General features: G+C 49.4%; 1 protein-coding gene across 1 annotated transcript in view; it reads right to left on the reverse strand.

The window, feature by feature from the left end:
• The window catches only part of KIN (Kin17 DNA and RNA binding protein), a 68,026-nt gene that overhangs the window by 17,843 nt on the left and 30,786 nt on the right, over nt 1-19,397 (reverse strand). Inside the window, exons 11-12 of the mRNA XM_078770879.1 lie at nt 18,457-18,556; nt 17,582-17,682 (exon numbers count right to left, since the gene is read on the reverse strand). Of these exons, the coding sequence (XP_078627005.1) occupies nt 17,582-17,682; nt 18,457-18,556 (201 nt within the window). The remainder of the gene's footprint in view (nt 1-17,581; nt 17,683-18,456; nt 18,557-19,397) is intronic.

Below are 19,397 nucleotides of genomic sequence, written 5' to 3' on the forward strand. Positions count from 1 at the left end.
GCAATGGACGCGGCCTTCCAAAGCTCAAAGCGGGCCCTCGCCGACGCAACACTGCTCGCTCACCCGGTGCTGAATGCTCCCATCGCCCTCACCACGGATGCCTCCGACTACGCGGTGGGCGCCGTACATGAGCAATGGGTGAACGGGGTTTGGCAGCCACTCGCTTTTTTCAGCCGGTAGCTCCGGCCGAACGAGCTCAAATACAGCACGTTTGACCATGAGCTCCTCGGTCTACACCTGGCCGTCCGCCATTTCCGCCACCTCCTGGAGGGCCGACCTTTCACGGCGTTCGTCGACCACAAGCCATTGGTTTATGCAATGGCCAAGGTCACGGAGCCGTGGTCGGCCCGCCAACAGCGCCACCTCTCCGCCGTGTCGGAGTTTACCACGGACATCCGGCACGTCGCCGGCAAAAACAACGCCGTGGCCGACTGTCTTTCCCGGGCCAGCGCGAACGCGGTCCACCTGGGCGTGGACTTCGCGCTTATGGCGGCGGACCAAACCACCGACACCACGGTGCAAGCCCTCTGGGCGGCGGACACGGTCCTCCACCTGGCCGACATCCCCTTCGCGGACACTGTCCTGCTCTGCGACGTCTCCCAAGGCCAGCCTCGCCCCATCGTGCCCGTCACCTGGCAACGCCGCATCTTCGCCTCCCTCCACGGCCTTTCCCACCCGGGCCGGAAAGCTTCCCAGAAGCTGGTGTCGGCGTGATTCGTCTGGCACGGCCTTCGCCGGGACGTCCGCGATTGGACCAGCACCTGCACAGCCTGCCAACGGGCCAAGGTCCACCGACACACCCAGGCCCCGCTGGCACCTTTCACCGTGCCCGAACGACGTTTCGACCACGTCAACGTGGATCTGGTGGGCCCCCTCCCCCCGTCACGGGGGTTCACACACCTGCTCACCATGGTGGACAGGACCACCAGGTGGCCGGAGGCCGTTCCCCTCGTCTCCACCACCACCAACGACGTGGCGCAGGCTTTCATCGCCACCTGGGTCGCCCGCTTCGGCGCACCGGCGGACATCTCGTCAGACCGCGGACCACAGTTCACCTCCGAGCTGTGGGGCGCGGTCGCCCGCAACCTGGGGGTCAAGCTCCACCGTACTACGGCCTACCACCTCCAAGCAAACGGGTTGTGCGAGCGATTCCACCGCTCCATGAAGGCCGCGCTCATGGCCGGCCTTCAAGACGGCGGTTGGGCCGACCGGCTGCCATGGGTCCTTTTGGGCCTCCGCACGGCCCCCAAGGAGGCCCTCCAGGCATCCACCGCCGAGCTTGTCTACGGCCAGGCGCTACGCGTCCCAGGCGAATTCGTGCCCGACGCTACCAGTACCTGGTCCGCAGCTCACCAGCGCTCGGACCTCCAGGAGGCCGCCCGACGGTTTGCCCCCGTGCCAACATCCCACCACGGTGACCCCCAGTCCTACGTCCCCCCAGCACTTCGCACAGCGGAGTATGTTTTTGTGCGTCACGACGCACATCGGGGGCCACTCCGGCCGCCGTACGACGGGCCCTTCCGGGTCCTGCGTCGGGACGACAAGTCGTTCGTCATCGACATCGGCGGCAGGTCGGACCGGATTGCGGTGGACCGCCTCAAGCCGGCGCACGTGGACGTCGACCAACCACCACGGGTGGCCCCTTCCGCCGCGGCGAGGCCGCCCCCCGTCCACGGTGCCCCCCACTCGACCGCCCACCACCACACCGGAACCCCCCCCCCCCCCACGACCCGCCAGGGGTCACTTCGGCTGCGTCATCAGGACCCCCCTCAAATTGACCCTGCCGGTGCAAGTCGATTCTGGGGGGACGTGTGTAGCGGCTACCGCTGGGTTTTCACAATCGCCTTGCACCTATCAAGGACGCGGAGCGATCACCATGCCGGGCTCGTCCAGGACGCCCGGGCAGGCTCGCCCTCAACTTGCCAGGCCGCAGCCAGGACGCTCGGCCACGCCCCCTCTCGCCTTTCCTGGGCAAACGCTCCGGGATAATGTGTGTATATATATTGCTGCCCGATAAACGGGCTTTTGAGAGTACCTGAGTGTTTTGTTTGAATAAAGCAACTCGGACGAATTCCAGCTTTTTGTCGCGTCCATTCTTCCGATCGACGTGGGAGCCCGAGCTCCTTCAATGTGTCAATTTGTCTTTTTGTGATTAATGTTAGCTCTTACACGAGCCTCGATCTTGTATACAAAAAAAATAAAAAAAATAAACTGGTATTGATATATGGAAGCGAAACATGGACAATGTAGATCGGAGATGTAAAACGAAGGGAAATAACAGATGAGAATGCGATGACGGATGAATGGATTGTCTTTGAAAGAAAGAATTCTGAGCTCAGAGATGAGGAAGAGATTAAAATTCAATACTTAGTGAAGACGTTAGAAAGAGAAGGCTTGGTTTGTATGGCCATGTGCCACAAAGGTCAGAAGATGAAGCTCTAAAGAAAGCCAAACAAGCCTCGTGGTAGATTAAATGGCTACGTATAAGGTAGATGAATCCAAGATTCTTTATAACGAGAGCAAATTTTATACCCTAACCCTGTCGGAGTGCCCAAAGGCAGAGTTCTGGGCCCAGTCTTATTCTTGATCTTCATCAATGCTCTGTCCGACTCTGGAAAACCCTCTTTATTTTGCTGATGACTCTACCCTGTGCCATAACATCCATAATCCCTCAGACAGACAGGGTGCAGCCTCTTCCCTCTCTTCAGACCTCAAAATATATCAGAACATGGTCAAACACTTGGACTATGTCTTTCAATCCTGACAAATCTCACACTCTCACTATCTCTCTCCAAAAGGACCATCTGACAATCCTCTTGAGGAAGTTCAGTAATTCAAACTCCTGGGTCTCACGATCAGCCATGATATTTTTTGGGGAAACCACATTTCAACAAGTTGGCCTCCAAAGCCAGATGCCGACTGGGGTTGTGAGCTTTAATATCAGTCTTACCATTTCAACTTATTGTATGTAACACCAAGAACGACACTCTTTGACGTCACGACGTCGACCGATATGCCACATTATTACACCATTATAATACTTGTACCAAGTTTTAATTAAAATCCCTTCAGCTGTTCACAAGTTATCATATTTTTACCTGACATGACCTCTGACATTTGGCGTTTGATCTCAGAACCCCAAAATCTAATCAGTTAATCTCTACATCATTATACATATCTGTACCAAGTTTGAATGAGATCACTTCAGCCGTTCTCAAGTTATAGACATATTACAGACTTTGACCTTTGACCCCAAAATCTAATCAGTTAATATTTACATCATTATACATACCTGTATAATGTTCTGAGAGGTTCTGAGTGACTGGTTGAAAAGAGTGATGGAAGTGAGTGTGAGGGGAGGTGGGGGACGGGGAGGACCGAGAGGGACTTGGCTGGGGATGGTGGAGGAAGAAATGCGGGCGGGGGGGGGGGGGGGGGGGTTAACAGGGAGAGATGCAGAGGGTGGGGCAAGGTGGAGAAGATTGTCATGGGGATCGCAAGGCTAACCCCCGCTCTAGCAGGGAAAATGGCCTTAAAATGCATGTTGTTGTTGTTGTGTATTATACATACCTGTACCAAGTTTGAATTAGATCACTTCAGCCGTTCTCGAGTTATAGACATATTACAGACTTTGACCTTTGACCCCCAAATCTACTCAGTTCATCTTTACATCATCTATAACCCTATTTGTGAATGTCTGTTTGTTCAGTTGTGCCTCATGGACAGTCTAGGGAAGTGACTTAGAGAGGGGAGAGGGGGTCCATGGGGGGTAACTTTTCACGACATAAAACATGGGCGCATCAGATTTAGACTAGGGGCGTGACCAAGGGGCGTGGCAGCGGGGAGTGCCCAAGGGGCATGGCTTCCTCTGACTATAAAAAGCCCACTACACACACGTGACTGACTATTTATTTTCTGGGCATTGCGGGTAACTTTGCTAGTTCTGCATAACTGCACCAACTTGGTCAGAATCTCATCACTGGTTCACAAGTTATCGCAGTAACAGGATTTTTTACCTAACATGACCTTTGGCCTTTGACATCGTGACCCCAAAATCTAATCAGTTAATCTTTACCTCATTAGTCATTACACATACCTGCACCAAGTTTGACAATGATCCCTTCAGCAGTTCTCAAGTTATTGCGGTAAGAAGAACCTATCACGGACGGACGGACGGACGGAAAGCCAAACAATGCCTCCGGCGACTTCGTCAGTGGAGGCATAAAAACATATATGAAAATATATATGTGCATGTCTAAAAGGTAAATGTAACATGATAAATGAATACTTTGTCTCTAACAAGACTCTTCTAAACCATAGTAGTCCACCATAGTATGCAACATCACAGATTAATTCACCATTGAGAAAACTTATTCCTATATATAACATCATGTATTACTAAGTAAAATAATTATTAAAGTACTTGTATAAAGTACTTGGAACAGTTTATTTGACAGTGCAGCCGCATGAGCGTGCAAAAGTCTGAAGCCTGGGCCTAGTGTGTCAGGTGTGCTTATATCTTCTTTATTTATTAGACATCAAATTTCACACCTCCCTGCGCCTTGTATTTATTGTGATTATTTTTTTAACACTTCTGTACACCGACCTTTCCCAGTGTGTACCTCGGTTTAGAATAGGTACACCGTATCCCTGCGTGTCGTAAGAAGCGACTCAAAGGGTTGGCGTCAGGAAGGGCATCCGGCCATAAAAACATTGTCTCAAAAATAGAACCATGACAATTTGGAGAAGATTGTCATGGGGACAATTGGGTCTTCAAGAAGATTTTTGGGTCTTCAAGGTAATTTATAGCGCCACATAAGCGCCATGAGGGTCGTTAATTCTGCTTGTTGGGGCTATATATCTATATATAAGACTCCTTTAATATTATTATTATGAATTTTGTTTTCGGTCTTCGGGGTCTTTGGGTCTCTTTATATTCTGGGTCTTTTCAATATTTTCGGTCTTTGGGGTTTTTGGAATATTTTGGGTCTTCGGGATGTTTAAGGGTCTTCTGGGTCTTTTCAGTCTTTTGGGTCTTTATGGGTCTTTGGGGAATTTTGGATCTTCAGGGCCTTTTGGGGTTTTTTTATATTTTGGGTTTTTAAGGGTCTTGTGGTCCTTTAGGTCTTTGGGGTATTTTGGGTATTTTCGGTCTTTAGGGTATTTTGGGTCTTTAACGGTCTTCAGGGTCTTTTGGGTATTTTGAGTCCTCAGAGTGTTTTCGGTCTTTTAATCTGTGGACCCAGTCGTGTTCAAAGATTGCCCATTAAAACCCTCCGAAAGCACTACTCGAGGCCTTTAAACCTACCCTTATCAAGGGGGACAGACACACAAACACACAAATACAGAATCACACAAACACACAAATACACAAACACACAAATAAACAAACACACAAATAAACAAACACACAATCACACAAATACACAAACACACAAATACAGAATCACACAAATAAACAAACACACAAATACAGAAAGACACAAATACATAAATACACAAATACAGAATCACACAAATACACAAACACACAAATACACAAATAAACAAACACACAAATACAGAATCACACAAATACACAAATACACAATCACACAAATACACAAACAAACAAATACACAAACACACAAATACACAATCACACAAACAAACAAATACACAAACACACAAATACATAAATACACAAATACAGAATCACACAAATACACAAACACACAAATACACAAATACACAAATAAACAAACACAAATACAGAATCACACAAATACACAAACACACAAATACACAATCACGCAAATACACAAATACACAAACAAACAAATACACAAACACACAAATACACAATCACACAAATACACAAACAAACAAACACACAAATACAGAATCACACAAATACACAAACACACATATACACAAACAAACAAATACACAAACACACAAATACACAATCACACAAATACACAAACAAACAAATACACAAACAAACAAATACACAAACACACAATCACACAAATACACAATCACACAAACAAATAAATACACAAACACACAAATACACAATCACACAAATACACAATCACACAAATACACAATCACACAAATACACAAACACACAAATACACAAACACACAAATACACAATCACACAAATACAGAATCACACAAATACAGAATCACACAAATACACAAACACACAAATACACAATCACACAAATACACAAACACAGAATCACACAAATACACAAACACACAAATACACAATCACACAAATACACAAACAAACAAATACACAAATACACAATCACACAAAGACACAATCACACAAACAAACAAATACACAAACACACAAATACATAAATACACAAATACAGAATCACACAAATACACAAACACACAAATACACAAATACACAAATAAACAAACACAAATACAGAATCACACAAATACAGAAACACACAAATACACAATCACACAAATACACAAACAAACAAATACACAAACACACAAATACACAATCACACAAATACACAAACAAACAAACACACAAATACAGAATCACACAAATACACAAACACACAAATACACAAACAAATACACAAACACACAAATACACAATCACACAAATACACAAACAAACAAATACACAAACACACAATCACACAAATACACAATCACACAAACAAATAAATACACAAACACACAAATACACAATCACACAAATACACAATCACACAAATACACAATCACACAAATACACAATCACACAAATACACAATCACACAAATACACAATCACACAAATACACAAACACACAAATACACAAACACACAAACACACAAATACACAATCACACAAATACACAAACAAATAAATACACAAACACACAATCATACAAATACACAATCACACAAACAAACAAATACACAATCACACAAATACACAATCACTCATAGTGTTTTTTATGGTAGATTACTACAACATATCTTATTGGATTACTTTCTTTACAAAGCAACACAGTTACATGAAAGATTACACTGAATGGTTTGCCATTGTTTTGGTTCGTAAGGAATTGAACAATTAGTTGGAAAAGATCACAATCGGTGGTTTGCCATTGCCTTCGTAGGAATTTTAGCAGTAACAAAGGATCACACTCGGCGGTTTTTTATCCTGAGAAATGGTTCGGGGAGGAGCATGAATTTAGTCAAGAATGCTGGCGATGAGTCGCCTACTCTTCGCGAAAGACACCATGATATTGTTAACACGTCTCACTAAATGGGGTTGGGAACTGAACGGATCCTTCCACACTGCTCTACCTGGATTCCTCCCCTAAACCATTGTTTGTCGAAGTCTCCCTCTATCTAATTATTAAACTCTATTGTAGGTGTTCTCGTTCTCTCTCCCTCTGTTGTTCCTTTTGTTCAGTTGCATCCTGGTCCGCTCAGTGTTTCAGTTCTTGTGGGAGCCTCGACTCCATAGACAAAAATGCCTAACCGCACACCCCCACAAATATACGCAAACCACCAAAGACCAAAATAAATGAACTCATAAACGAGGTGCTTTGGAGGGTCATTGTCAATTTGAGTCAAACGGCGACCTTAAGGTTCCCTTTCTATTTCGTGACAAGGGAGGAATAAGGTAAAAGTACATCTTCCATGATATTGTTGCGGATATGAGGATTGCATTTTTTTTTTGATTGTGTGTATTGTAGTGGTAAATTGTTGTGTAACATTGGTTGGATATGGCCCCTCCTGCCTCCAGAGTTGTGTAAGGGTAAAAAGGGCGTCTCGGTAGTTAATTCCATGAAACACCACATTGAAGGACCTGATAAAACCCTTGTTCAGTAGCTTATATCTTATTATGTGTTTTAGAGTAAGGCCTTGTCTTCCATTAAAATAATACCTCATTGCACCGAATCAATTAAGAATAGCTCCCCTTCAATAATTCCATTTCCCAGCCAAACTCTCCATCTGTGGGTAAAGCAGTTCACAAGCGTGGGGTGCACGCCCTCTCATTTCGCTGCTATAGTGAATATGTGCTCCGTGCTCTGTTTGAACAGGAGGGGCGGGGTCGCCAGGGAGAGGCAAGCCCAGGGCTCGCCACGAAGGGCGGGGCTGTTCAGCCCCATGCCCAAATAAGGAAACAAGCCCGTGGCTCGCCACGAGGGGCGTGCCTTCGGCGCCATGCCCAAATAAGGAGACAAGCCCGTGGGATTACCATACAAGGTCACGAAACAGAGCACGGGGGGGAGGGCGGGACCGAAACCGAGGAGGGCGTGTCAGACCCGCGCTGAAGGTATGAGAGAAGGGTGCGACGATCGCTGGGACAAGCTACACGAGAGATACGGCAGAGGAGTCCAGCCCCGTTTCAACCAGCGAGTGACCCTGCCGGCGTGCGCTGTAAAGCCGAATACAAGGAGCTGCCGGCGTGCGCTGTAAAGCCGAATACAAGGACCTGCCGGCGTGCGCTGTAAAGCCAAATACAAGGAGCTGCCGGCTCCTCGCTTCCCGCCCGGAGTGGACCTGCTCGCTGTGCCCTGTGATCCCACCTGCTCATCCATTCCTACCCTTCCATCCATTTGCGTACGTGAGTTTGTTCTGTTCGTGCTGTCCTGGGTAGTAAACTAAGTCAGTATAAGCTAGTAATTTGCACTGTGTTACCTGCTTTTTCATGTCCGCTGTAAATACCCGTGACTGCTCTTTTTGCTTATGTGTGTGTAAATAATAAACCCCGTTACTCTTCTGTAGGTCTTCTTCTTCCTCTTTGCATTCGTCGTCTTAGTCTTTTCCCCATTGAATATCTGTGGCGCGATACGGCCAACGTTTGGGTGAATCGGGTTTAGTCGGGGAACAACTGTTCGGTCGCGGAGCCTCCGCTCGGCAAACATACCATCCTTAACCGTGTACCGTAACAATTGGTGTCAGAAGTGTGGGATCGGACCCGAAGCGCGCTTAACGCGCTCAAAATTACAAGCTGCTGGAAATTGTTTTGTTTTTAAAGAAAAACCCGAATTTTGAAATCGCGCCATGGCTGGTCAAGGCGACGGGATGCCGGTGGGAGAGATAGACGGGGTGGAATCGACCCAGGACCTCGGGGAAATGTATATGGAGGATGTGGTTGAGGGGGTATCAGGCGCACAAAATGGCGTCCTCGCGCACGTGGGTGTAGTGGCACCAAATTTAACGGCGCCCGCGACCGTAGCAGCGCCGCTGGTGGATCCGAACCTTTTTATGTTACAAATGGGGGCCCTTATGGACAAAATGAGGGACGAATTGGGGGTAAAAATGGGCGAAATTGGGGGCAAAATGGATGCTCAGGGTGAGCGAATGGGGGTAATGAGGGACGAAGCGAGGGCCGATAGTGAGCGATTGAGGGACGAGGTGAGGGGTACCAACACCCAAATTGGGAAGTTAGACAATAATTTTGAGGGATTAGACAAGAAATTTGAGGGGTTAGACAACGGAATAAAAGAGGTAAAGAATGGGTTAACGGGGGTGGAAAATAGAATGGCTGCCCAGGAGAATCAGATAGAGGGGGTGAAAAACGGGTTAAGGGGGCTAGAAGATAGAATGGAAGACAAATTGCGGGAGATAGGGGAGCAATCCGCCCGAGAAATTAAACAAATGGGAGAGCAGATAGAGGAGGTGAAAATCGGGGTAGAAACCAAACTGGATGCTCAGAGGGATGAATTGGGACAGATGAGGGTGGCATCCACAAGAGAGAGGGAGGAGATGAAAGAGGAGATACTACGAGGTGTAAGTGAGGAGGTCTCGGGGGTACGCGAGGAGGTAAAGCGAGGTGAAAAGCGTATGGAGAAAGAGGTGAGGAATAATACGGCTAGGTTACAGGGGGGCATAGAGGGTCTGACGAAGGGAGTAGAACAGCTGACAGTGGGACAAAAGGAACTAGTGGACCAAGTGGAAAAGAACACTGCAATAATCGGGGGGTTAAAAGCGACACAAAAAGACATTAAGAACGAATTAATAGCGACACAGAAGGAATGTCAGATGGTACATGAGGGGTTGACGAAGAAGTTGGAAGAGGTGACAGAAGTAATGGAGACGAAGGACCGAGAGGTGAGGACGCACATAGAAACGGTTAAAGTGGCGTTAAGAGGACGAACTTGAGGAGACGCACCGGGAAATAAAAGAGGTGAAGCAAAAATTAGAGGAAGTGGAAGAAGAGGTGAGTGAAATTAAGAAGAGACGGACAGAAACTAAGAGAAAAATACAGGAGGAGGTGATGGAATATGTACAAGGTCGGTGCTCAACTCATAATGGTGTGCTCACTAACCAAATAAAGAGTTTGCAGGTGGCGAAGGAGGTGCGGAGACGAGGTGCCGAGGTGAGTGGCGATATACGAGGAAATGTATATGATGTGAGGGGAGTTTGTCGGCTTGGGGGTTGCTTTGGACCCGGGTGTTCGTGAGAGGCCGTTGGTGAAGTGTGCGACAGGTCTGGTGTGCGAAAGAGGAGGTGTGCGAGAATGTCCGACTCTGGGGTGTGTGAGGAAAAAGTGCGCGCCGAGGAGTGAGTGTACTGTCGAGAGTGAGTCGGTCGTAGCGCATGTGCGAGGGAGCACATGGCAGCGCGTAGTGAGGAGTGTTACAGAGGATGTAACAAGAGAGTGTACACCTGTGGTGAGTGTTACAGAGGGTGTAACGGGAGAGTGTGCGCAAGAGTGTGCGCGAGAAAGGTGTGTAACGGACGGGTGCATGAGGAAAGAGTGCGCGGTCGAGAGTAAGGGAGAATGCACGCCTGTGGTGAGTGTTACAGAGGATGTAACGGGAGAGTGTGCGCAAGAGGGTGCGCGAGAAAGGTGTGTAACGGACAGGTGCGTGAAGAAAGAGTGCGCTGTCGAGAGTAAGGGTGAGTGCGCTGTCAAGAGTGGTGGTGAGAGTAGTGAGAGTGACACGGAGCGTGAGTTGGTTGTGACAGGTGAGAGAGGATGTACACCTGGAATGGAAGGATGCACACCTGGAATGGTAGAGCGTGTGTGGGAATGCACACTGGAATTGGTCGTGAGGCACGTAGTTGGGTGTGCGAGTGAGAGCACACCTGTGATTGTCACAGAGGAGGTGACCGAGGAGGGGGCGCGAAGAGGTGTGTTGGTGAGGTGTGCGAACGACGAGTGTGTGCCAAGGTGTTCGGTGGTCAGGTGTGTGACCAAGTCTGTGAGCGGAATGAGTTTACCTGGGTGTGTAAGCGAAGGTGCAATGACCAAGAGCAGGGAGACGGCTGGATGTGTGAGCAAGGAACGGGCTGCGGGGTGTAAGCATGCAGGTGAGGCATCGACGGTAACCAGGTTAGCGGTTAGAGCGACTTATAGCCGAATCGGGCCCTCGGTGCGTGCCGGGTTTCGCGTGCCACGAGGACCAGCGGGGATCCGAACCACGGCGGGTTCGAAAGGACCGCCGTACGTGATCCAGGCTGGGCCACGCTTGGAACGGCCGCGTCCGTGCTCCACTAGGCGGAGCGGGCATCCCGATAGGAAGGGTCGTCATGGCGACCCCCTTTTGTTGAGGCGTTCCGGCAGGTCGAGATCGGGCCATGGGATGGCTCCGTGCCGAGGTGGTGCGTGGGATCTCGGCCCGGGTAAGCGTCCTTCCCTGCACCGAGTGCCGGACGCATCCAGCCGCCGGCACCAAACAACCCGCATTCATTGCTCGGCTTTACGAAGCCGGGCTGTAGAAGTGAATTGGCGCACCGAGAGGCATTAGTAAGTAGACTGTAATGATGAGGATAGTGATCTGGACCCAAAATTAGAAAAACAAAATTTGATGATTGGCAAAGGATTGGCAGAGTGATGATTGGCAGAGGATTGGTAGAGTCATTGGCAAATTTTTGATTGGCTGAAATTTGGTGAGCAAAATTGGTAGTGGAACGTCCCCGAAGTGGTGGGATGGCAACTCTGTCATCCCTCACAGCGGGGGGCAAAGGAGCACTAGTGTTATGGGGTTTATGGCAGTAAAAACGCCCGGGTGGGTTAGGATATATCGTGTGTAGGGACCTAGAAGATGACATTAGGTAACGTTAAGGTTAGGTAGTGACCGATACCTGTAGTGGGGACGCAGGTAGATTAGTGTGGATGATAATGACGTGGGAGCGCAATAGTTTAAAGGGGCGACTGGGAAGCGCAAGTTTCAGAGGGGAGTAGTTAGATGAGATGATGCCGTGTGTTTGAGGATTGGAAGTGTATTGTGAACAGGTGTGATTGAACAGGTGTGATTGCACAGGTGTGCAACTGAACAGGTGGATGGAGCAGTGTATGAGTGAGAGTGATAGTGATGAGTGTTGTATTGACCAAATGGTCCAGGAAGGAAGGAGGGTGCAGGTGGCACCAGGTAAGATTGCACAGGTGTGCAACAATAGGTGTATGGAGAATGGTTGTGTGGAATAAATGGTAGTGTGGAGTATATGGAGTATTGGAATGGATGGTCGTGGAGTGAGTATGGTGGAAATTGTGGAGTGGAGTGGATGGTGCGAAGGTGTGAATGGGGGAAGAGTGGACCCCCATCACGAATACCCGGGGCGGGTAGTGTAAGTGTTAGATAGAGGGTACAGGTAAATTGTGGTTGGATATTGGCATCTGTGGTGCGGGTGGAAGAATGGTGATTGGATGGGTGCATTAGTGTTGTGGAAATGGCTGGGCGTGTAGCCTGTTAGTGTGTGTAGTTGGTTTGGGCACTCCACCACTGTGAGGATGTCGGCCAGGTGAGGCCGCAGGTGGGCTCTGGGAGCCGGTAGAGTTGCTGTGGATGGGGCCCGAGGATCCGGAGGACGGACCCGGGTAGCCCAGTGCCAGAGGGCACGAAGGGGTGACAGAGCCAGGAGGGGCCTTCCCCAGTTAGTTAGGTTAGGGTGAGGAGCTAGGTAAGCTCGGGTGGCAACTGCAGTGGTGGAGGTGTGCAGGTGGGTAGACCTGCACACCGCAAAGGTGTGCGGTGGTCAGGTGTGTGACCAAGTCTGTGAGCGGAATGAGTTTACCTGGGTGTGTAAGCGAAGGTGCAATGACCAAGAGCAGGGAGACGGCTGGATGTGTGAGCAAGGAACGGGCTGCGGGGTGTAAGCATGCAGGTGAGGCATCGACGGTAACCAGGTTAGCGGTTAGAGCGACTTATAGCCGAATCGGGCCCTCGGTGCGTGCCGGGTTTCGCGTGCCGCGAGGACCAGCGGGGATCCGAACCACGGCGGGTTCGAAAGGACCGCCGTACGTGATCCAGGCTGGGCCACGCTTGGAACGGCCGCGTCCGTGCTCCACTAGGCGGAGCGGGCATCCCGATAGGAAGGGTCGTCATGGCGACCCCCTTTTGTTGAGGCGTTCCGGCAGGTCGAGATCGGGCCATGGGATGGCTCCGTGCCGAGGTGGTGCGTGGGATCTCGGCCCGGGTAAGCGTCCTTCCCTGCACCGAGTGCCGGACGCATCCAGCCGCCGGCACCAAACAACCCGCATTCATTGCTCGGCTTTACGAAGCCGGGCTGTAGAAGTGAATTGGCGCACCGAGAGGCATTAGTAAGTAGACTGTAATGATGAGGATAGTGATCTGGACCCAAAATTAGAAAAACAAAATTTGATGATTGGCAAAGGATTGGCAGAGTGATGATTGGCAGAGGATTGGTAGAGTCATTGGCAAATTTTTGATTGGCTGAAATTTGGTGAGCAAAATTGGTAGTGGAACGTCCCCGAAGTGGTGGGATGGCAACTCTGTCATCCCTCACAGCGGGGGGCAAAGGAGCACTAGTGTTATGGGGTTTATGGCAGTAAAAACGCCCGGGTGGGTTAGGATATATCGTGTGTAGGGACCTAGAAGATGACATTAGGTAACGTTAAGGTTAGGTAGTGACTGATACCTGTAGTGGGGACGCAGGTAGATTAGTGTGGATGATAATGACGTGGGAGCGCAATAGTTTAAAGGGGCGACTGGGAAGCGCAAGTTTCAGAGGGGAGTAGTTAGATGAGATGATGCCGTGTGTTTGAGGATTGGAAGTGTATTGTGAACAGGTGTGATTGAACAGGTGTGATTGCACAGGTGTGCAACTGAACAGGTGGATGGAGCAGTGTATGAGTGAGAGTGATAGTGATGAGTGTTGTATTGACCAAATGGTCCAGGAAGGAAGGAGGGTGCAGGTGGCACCAGGTAAGATTGCACAGGTGTGCAACAATAGGTGTATGGAGAATGGTTGTGTGGAATAAATGGTAGTGTGGAGTATATGGAGTATTGGAATGGATAGTCGTGGAGTGAGTATGGTGGAAATTGTGGAGTGGAGTGGATGGTGCGAAGGTGTGAATGGGGGAAGAGTGGACCCCCATCACGAATACCCGGGGCGGGTAGTGTAAGTGTTAGATAGAGGGTACAGGTAAATTGTGGTTGGATATTGGCATCTGTGGTGCGGGTGGAAGAATGGTGATTGGATGGGTGCATTAGTGTTGTGGAAATGGCTGGGCGTGTAGCCTGTTAGTGTGTGTAGTTGGTTTGGGCACTCCACCACTGTGAGGATGTCGGCCAGGTGAGGCCGCAGGTGGGCTCTGGGAGCCGGTAGAGTTGCTGTGGATGGGGCCCGAGGATCCGGAGGACGGACCCGGGTAGCCCAGTGCCAGAGGGCACGAAGGGGTGACAGAGCCAGGAGGGGCCTTCCCCAGTTAGTTAGGTTAGGGTGAGGAGCTAGGTAAGCTCGGGTGGCAACTGCAGTGGTGGAGGTGTGCAGGTGGGTAGACCTGCTGGGAGAGCTACAGGCCCCAGCCCAGAAATTGTGCAAGGGCACCGGGAGATGAATCGGGGGAGTGAGACCCCAAATTGAGAAGCACCACAGTTTGGTCAATGGGAATTGGTTTTTAGAACCCATAGAGTAAGTTGGCCAATGGATTGGCAGGGAAAGACCCCGGGTAGTGTAAAGTGTGTTAATGTCATTTAGAGGATAGTTAGGATGAAGAATCTCCTTACACCATCTGCATCCACTCACCTGAGGTGACAGGTACTCCACACCATGCCAGGTTGTTTTGATTATTTTTTATGTGCAAATGTTTTGGATTGTGAGACGCATCATGACGTGGGTGTGACATTGTGCTTGATGTTCCATCTCTCCCTCCTTATGAGGATTGATGATGAATTGGGCGATGGCAAATTTTGAAGTAGAGGGATTGTGAAGACGAATTTGGTATAGGGGAAATATGGGGAAGACGTGACGGTAGCGACGGATTGGTAAATGTGTAGATTTTGTACATATGGGGTAAGGGCAAAGGTAGTGTAGGTGACAGGGGGGTGACGTACGGTAGGGACGAGCTTTCTCACTTCGCCCTCCGTACGCATTTCGCCTTGCATTGCCTTTATTGATGTGTACCCTTGTGACCTTACCCCTCGCTCATCTGTCTCTCCCCCCTTTTGTCTCCCACATGACCTGTGCGCCATTGGGCGCCGAGGGGAGCGTGCGTGGGTCGGCCATTGTGCGCCCGGAACTCCCAGAACCAGCTGTCTGCATCGATGCACCACATTATGGACCACATGTGTGTGGCCGAGCACCACTGATGGACCCCATGGGTTGGGGCATGGCCCCTCTGCTGGAACCGGCCATGAGGGCCCGAAATCTTGCCGGCGGACCTTGGCCACAGGGCACCGATGCCCCACAGGTGAACCACACTAGTCGGCCCCTGTGGGCCATAAATAAAAAAAAATGGACACGTTGGGTGCATTTCATTTTATTGCAAATAGGCCGCCAGCAAAGGGAAAAGACAACATCTGGAAGAGAAATAATAATAGCCAGCAGAGAGAGCCGAAGAGCAAGAGACCACCTGCAGGGTTAGGGGTTGTTGATTTTATTTTTATTGATTGAACACTGATGAACTGTGGTGACTGCACCGATTGGTGCTTGAGGGTGTTTTGGTGCATTTTGGGTGCTTTCATGGTGCATTGATGCAGAGCAGACTGTCTCCCCCCCAGAAAGAACAATCACAGGTCCTGGGTTAGTCTTGTAAATAAAAGTAGTGTCAATTGTAAATAATGCTCCCCACCGTCAATGTATAGTTTGAAGACCATTCCGCAATTCGGTTAGCTGTGGGCGTGAGTCTGTTAGGCAGGGTGCAATGGAGCAGCGGGACATATTTATCTATGTTTTAAAACTGTCGCACTCAGGGTCAGGTTAAAAGTAGAGGGAACTACACCTACGTGTCACACTAAATTAAAGTTATAGGCCCGGGATGTGCCTAAGAGGAGGAGGGTGCAGTGTTGCGGATATGAGGATTGCATTTTTTTTTTTGATTGTGTGTATTGTAGTGGTAAATTGTTGTGTAACATTGGTTGGATATGGCCCCTCCTGCCTCCAGAGTTGTGTAAGGGTAAAAAGGGCGTCTCGGTAGTTAATTCCATGAAACACCACATTGAAGGACCCGATAAAACCCTTGTTCAGTAGCTTATATCTTATTATGTGTTTTAGAGTAAGGCCTTGTCTTCCATTAAAATAATACTCCATTGCACCGAATCAATTAAGAATAGCTCCCCTTCAATAATTCCATTTCCCAGCCAAACTCTCCATCTGTGGGTAAAGCAGTTAACAAGCGTGGGGTGCACGCCCTCTCATTTCGCTGCGATAGTGAATATGTGCTCCGTGCTCTGTTTGAACAGGAGGGGCGGGGTCGCCAGGGAGAGGCAAGCCCAGGGCGCGCCACGAAGGGCGGGGCTGTTCAGCCCCATGCCCAAATAAGGAAACAAGCCTGTGGCTCGCCATGAGGGGCGTGCCGTCGGCGCCATGCCCAAATAAGGAGACAAGCCCGTGGGATTACCATACAAGGTCACGAAACAGAGCACGGGGGGGGGGGGGGGGGGGGAGGGCGGTACCAAAACCGAGGAGGGCGTGTCAGACCCGGGCTGATGGTATGAGAGAAGGGTGCGACGATCGCTGGGACAAGCTACACGAGGGATACGGCAGATGAGTCCAGGTGCGTAAGAGGGTTGGCAGTCCACCGGGAGAGAGTTCAGAGTTGCACCGGAGTTGCGTGAGAGATACGAAAAGCCTTTGCCAAAGAGCCGCTTCAGCCAGCCCCGTTTCAACCAGCCGAGTGACACTGCCGGCGTGCGCTGTGAAGCCGAATACAAGGAGCTGCCGGCTCCTCGCTTCCCGCCCGGAGTGGACCTGCTCGCTGTGCCCTGTGATCCCACCTGCTCATCCCTCCAAACGATTCCTACCCTTCCATCCATTTGCGTACGTGAGTTTGTTCTGTTCGTGCTGTCCTGGGTAGTAAACTAAGTCAGTATAAGCTAGTAATTTGCACTGTATTACCTGCTTTTTCATGTCCGCTGTAAATACCCGTGACTGCTCTTTTTGCTTATGTGTGTGTAAATAATAAACCCTGTTACTCTTCTGTACGTCTTCTTCTTCCTCTTTGCATTCGTCGTCTTAGTCTTTTCCCCATTGAATATCTGTGGCGCGATACGGCCAACGTTTGGGTGAATCGGGTTTAGTCGGGGAACAACTGTTCGGTCGCGGAGCCTCCGCTCGGCAAACATACCATCCTTAACCGCGTACCGTAACAATATTATACACAAGGACAATGATGAAACAAACCTACTTCACTCTTCCATTATCCATACTTACAGAATCGATGCACAGCATTGCGGAGAAGCCTTTCTCATCAACACTCTGAAGAACAGCCTCACAGCCAAGATAACCACCATTCACAATAAGAACCTTCTTCCCTGCACACAAATTCAATGGTTCCACACAGTTAGAGGTTGGCATGTACGGTCTTCACGGCACGGAAAATTCCGCAAGGCACATATGAGTATGGGCACAGCAGTGAACGTGGCACACGTGTTCGTGGCAGAGCTGTGAGAGGGGGTGCTGCACCAAGCAGCGGTGCGTTGGGGGCGAGGGGTGAGTGCGAGGCAGTGGGGGCACGAGTATGTGCGTGTGAGGCAGTGGGGGCACGAATACATGTGTGCAAGGCAGTGGGGACACGAGTACGTGCGTGCGAGGCAGTGGGGGCACGAATACATGTGTGCGAGGCAGTGGGGGCACGAGTTTGTGCGTGCGAGGCAGTGGGGGCACGAGTAGGTGCGTGTGAGGCAGTGGGGGCACGAGTACATGTGTGCGAGGCAGTGGGGACATGAGTACGTGCGTGCGAGGCAGTGGGGGCACGAGTACGTGTGTGCGAGGCAGTGGGGGCATGAGTACGTGCGTGCGAGGCAGTGGGGGCACGAGTGCGTGTGTGCGAGGCAGTGGAGTGTTCGGGAATTTGGAGCACAGCAGTGTACATGGCACACAAGTTTGTGGCAGAGCTGTGAGAGGAGTGCTGCATCAAGCAGCGGTGAGTTGGGGGAGAGGGATGAGTGCGAGGCAGTGGGGGTACGAGTGCATGCATGCGAGGCAGTGGGGGCACGAGTACGTGCGTGCGAGGCAGTGGGGGCACGAGTGCGTGCATGCGAGGCATGGGGGGTGTTCAGGAATATGGAGCTGCTGATGGTACTTACCAGGAACAGGGATGACCGTTTGCACATGAATCTGATCCACTCGAAGTTTGTCTCCAGAGTTCAACATTCTGATTATGGCCGTATATTTGTCAATGACCTCCTGTGAGGGCAAAGGTCACACAATCCTGAACTCAACTCAACCTTGATGAGCAATAAAAATGGTCAATGAGTGCAATGAAGAAGGAGAATTTTACATGAGGAACAAAAACGTTTAAAGCAAAAATCAATCAATCAAAATGGTTTATTGAAAGCATGTCTGGCAGCCAACGGCTGAATTACACATGCATACATATTGCTATAATTCACCAAATGTCTGTCTGTCTGTCTGTCTGTCTGTCCGTTCCCAGGCACAGCAAAAGTACTCCCTGGGACTCCCTGGAGTAAAATATTGTATACAGTAATACCCCGGCCGACGTCATTAATTGGTTCCATAAGCCGTGACGTAACTCGGTTTCTGACGTAAACCAGGCGTAATGCCTTTTAGCTCTTTCACGAGCCTCGATCTTGTATACAAAAAAAAAACAACAAAAAAAAAAAGCCTTAAAAATGCCTTAAAATGAAGACAAACACCATAAAACTAGGGTAAATAACTCGCGAAAGTATATAACTATCGCTAAACCTTAAAGAACACTAAAAACACATTTTAGTCATATTTTTTAATGAGTAATGAACACAATTAATAAATGAATTTGGAAAGAATAATAAATAAAATTAATAAGATTATGTTATTCACCTTAAACATGGCGTCTCTTCTGAACACAAACACACATTTTAGCAGTCTTAGCCGGCGGCGCTTTTTCAGTGCCGTATGCGAGAATACGTTCCCTATCATGAATGATGGTCGATACCGTCGACCGTAGCAGCCCTAAGGCATAGACCTTATCGCGAATCGGTAAATATCAACAGAGGGCGCTCCACCGCAAAGCATGATGGGATCGAAA

Source organism: Myxine glutinosa, chromosome 1 (genome assembly GCF_964187855.1).
Source record: "Myxine glutinosa chromosome 1, kmMyxGlut1.1, whole genome shotgun sequence".
NCBI classification, from domain to species: domain Eukaryota; kingdom Metazoa; phylum Chordata; class Myxini; order Myxiniformes; family Myxinidae; genus Myxine; species Myxine glutinosa.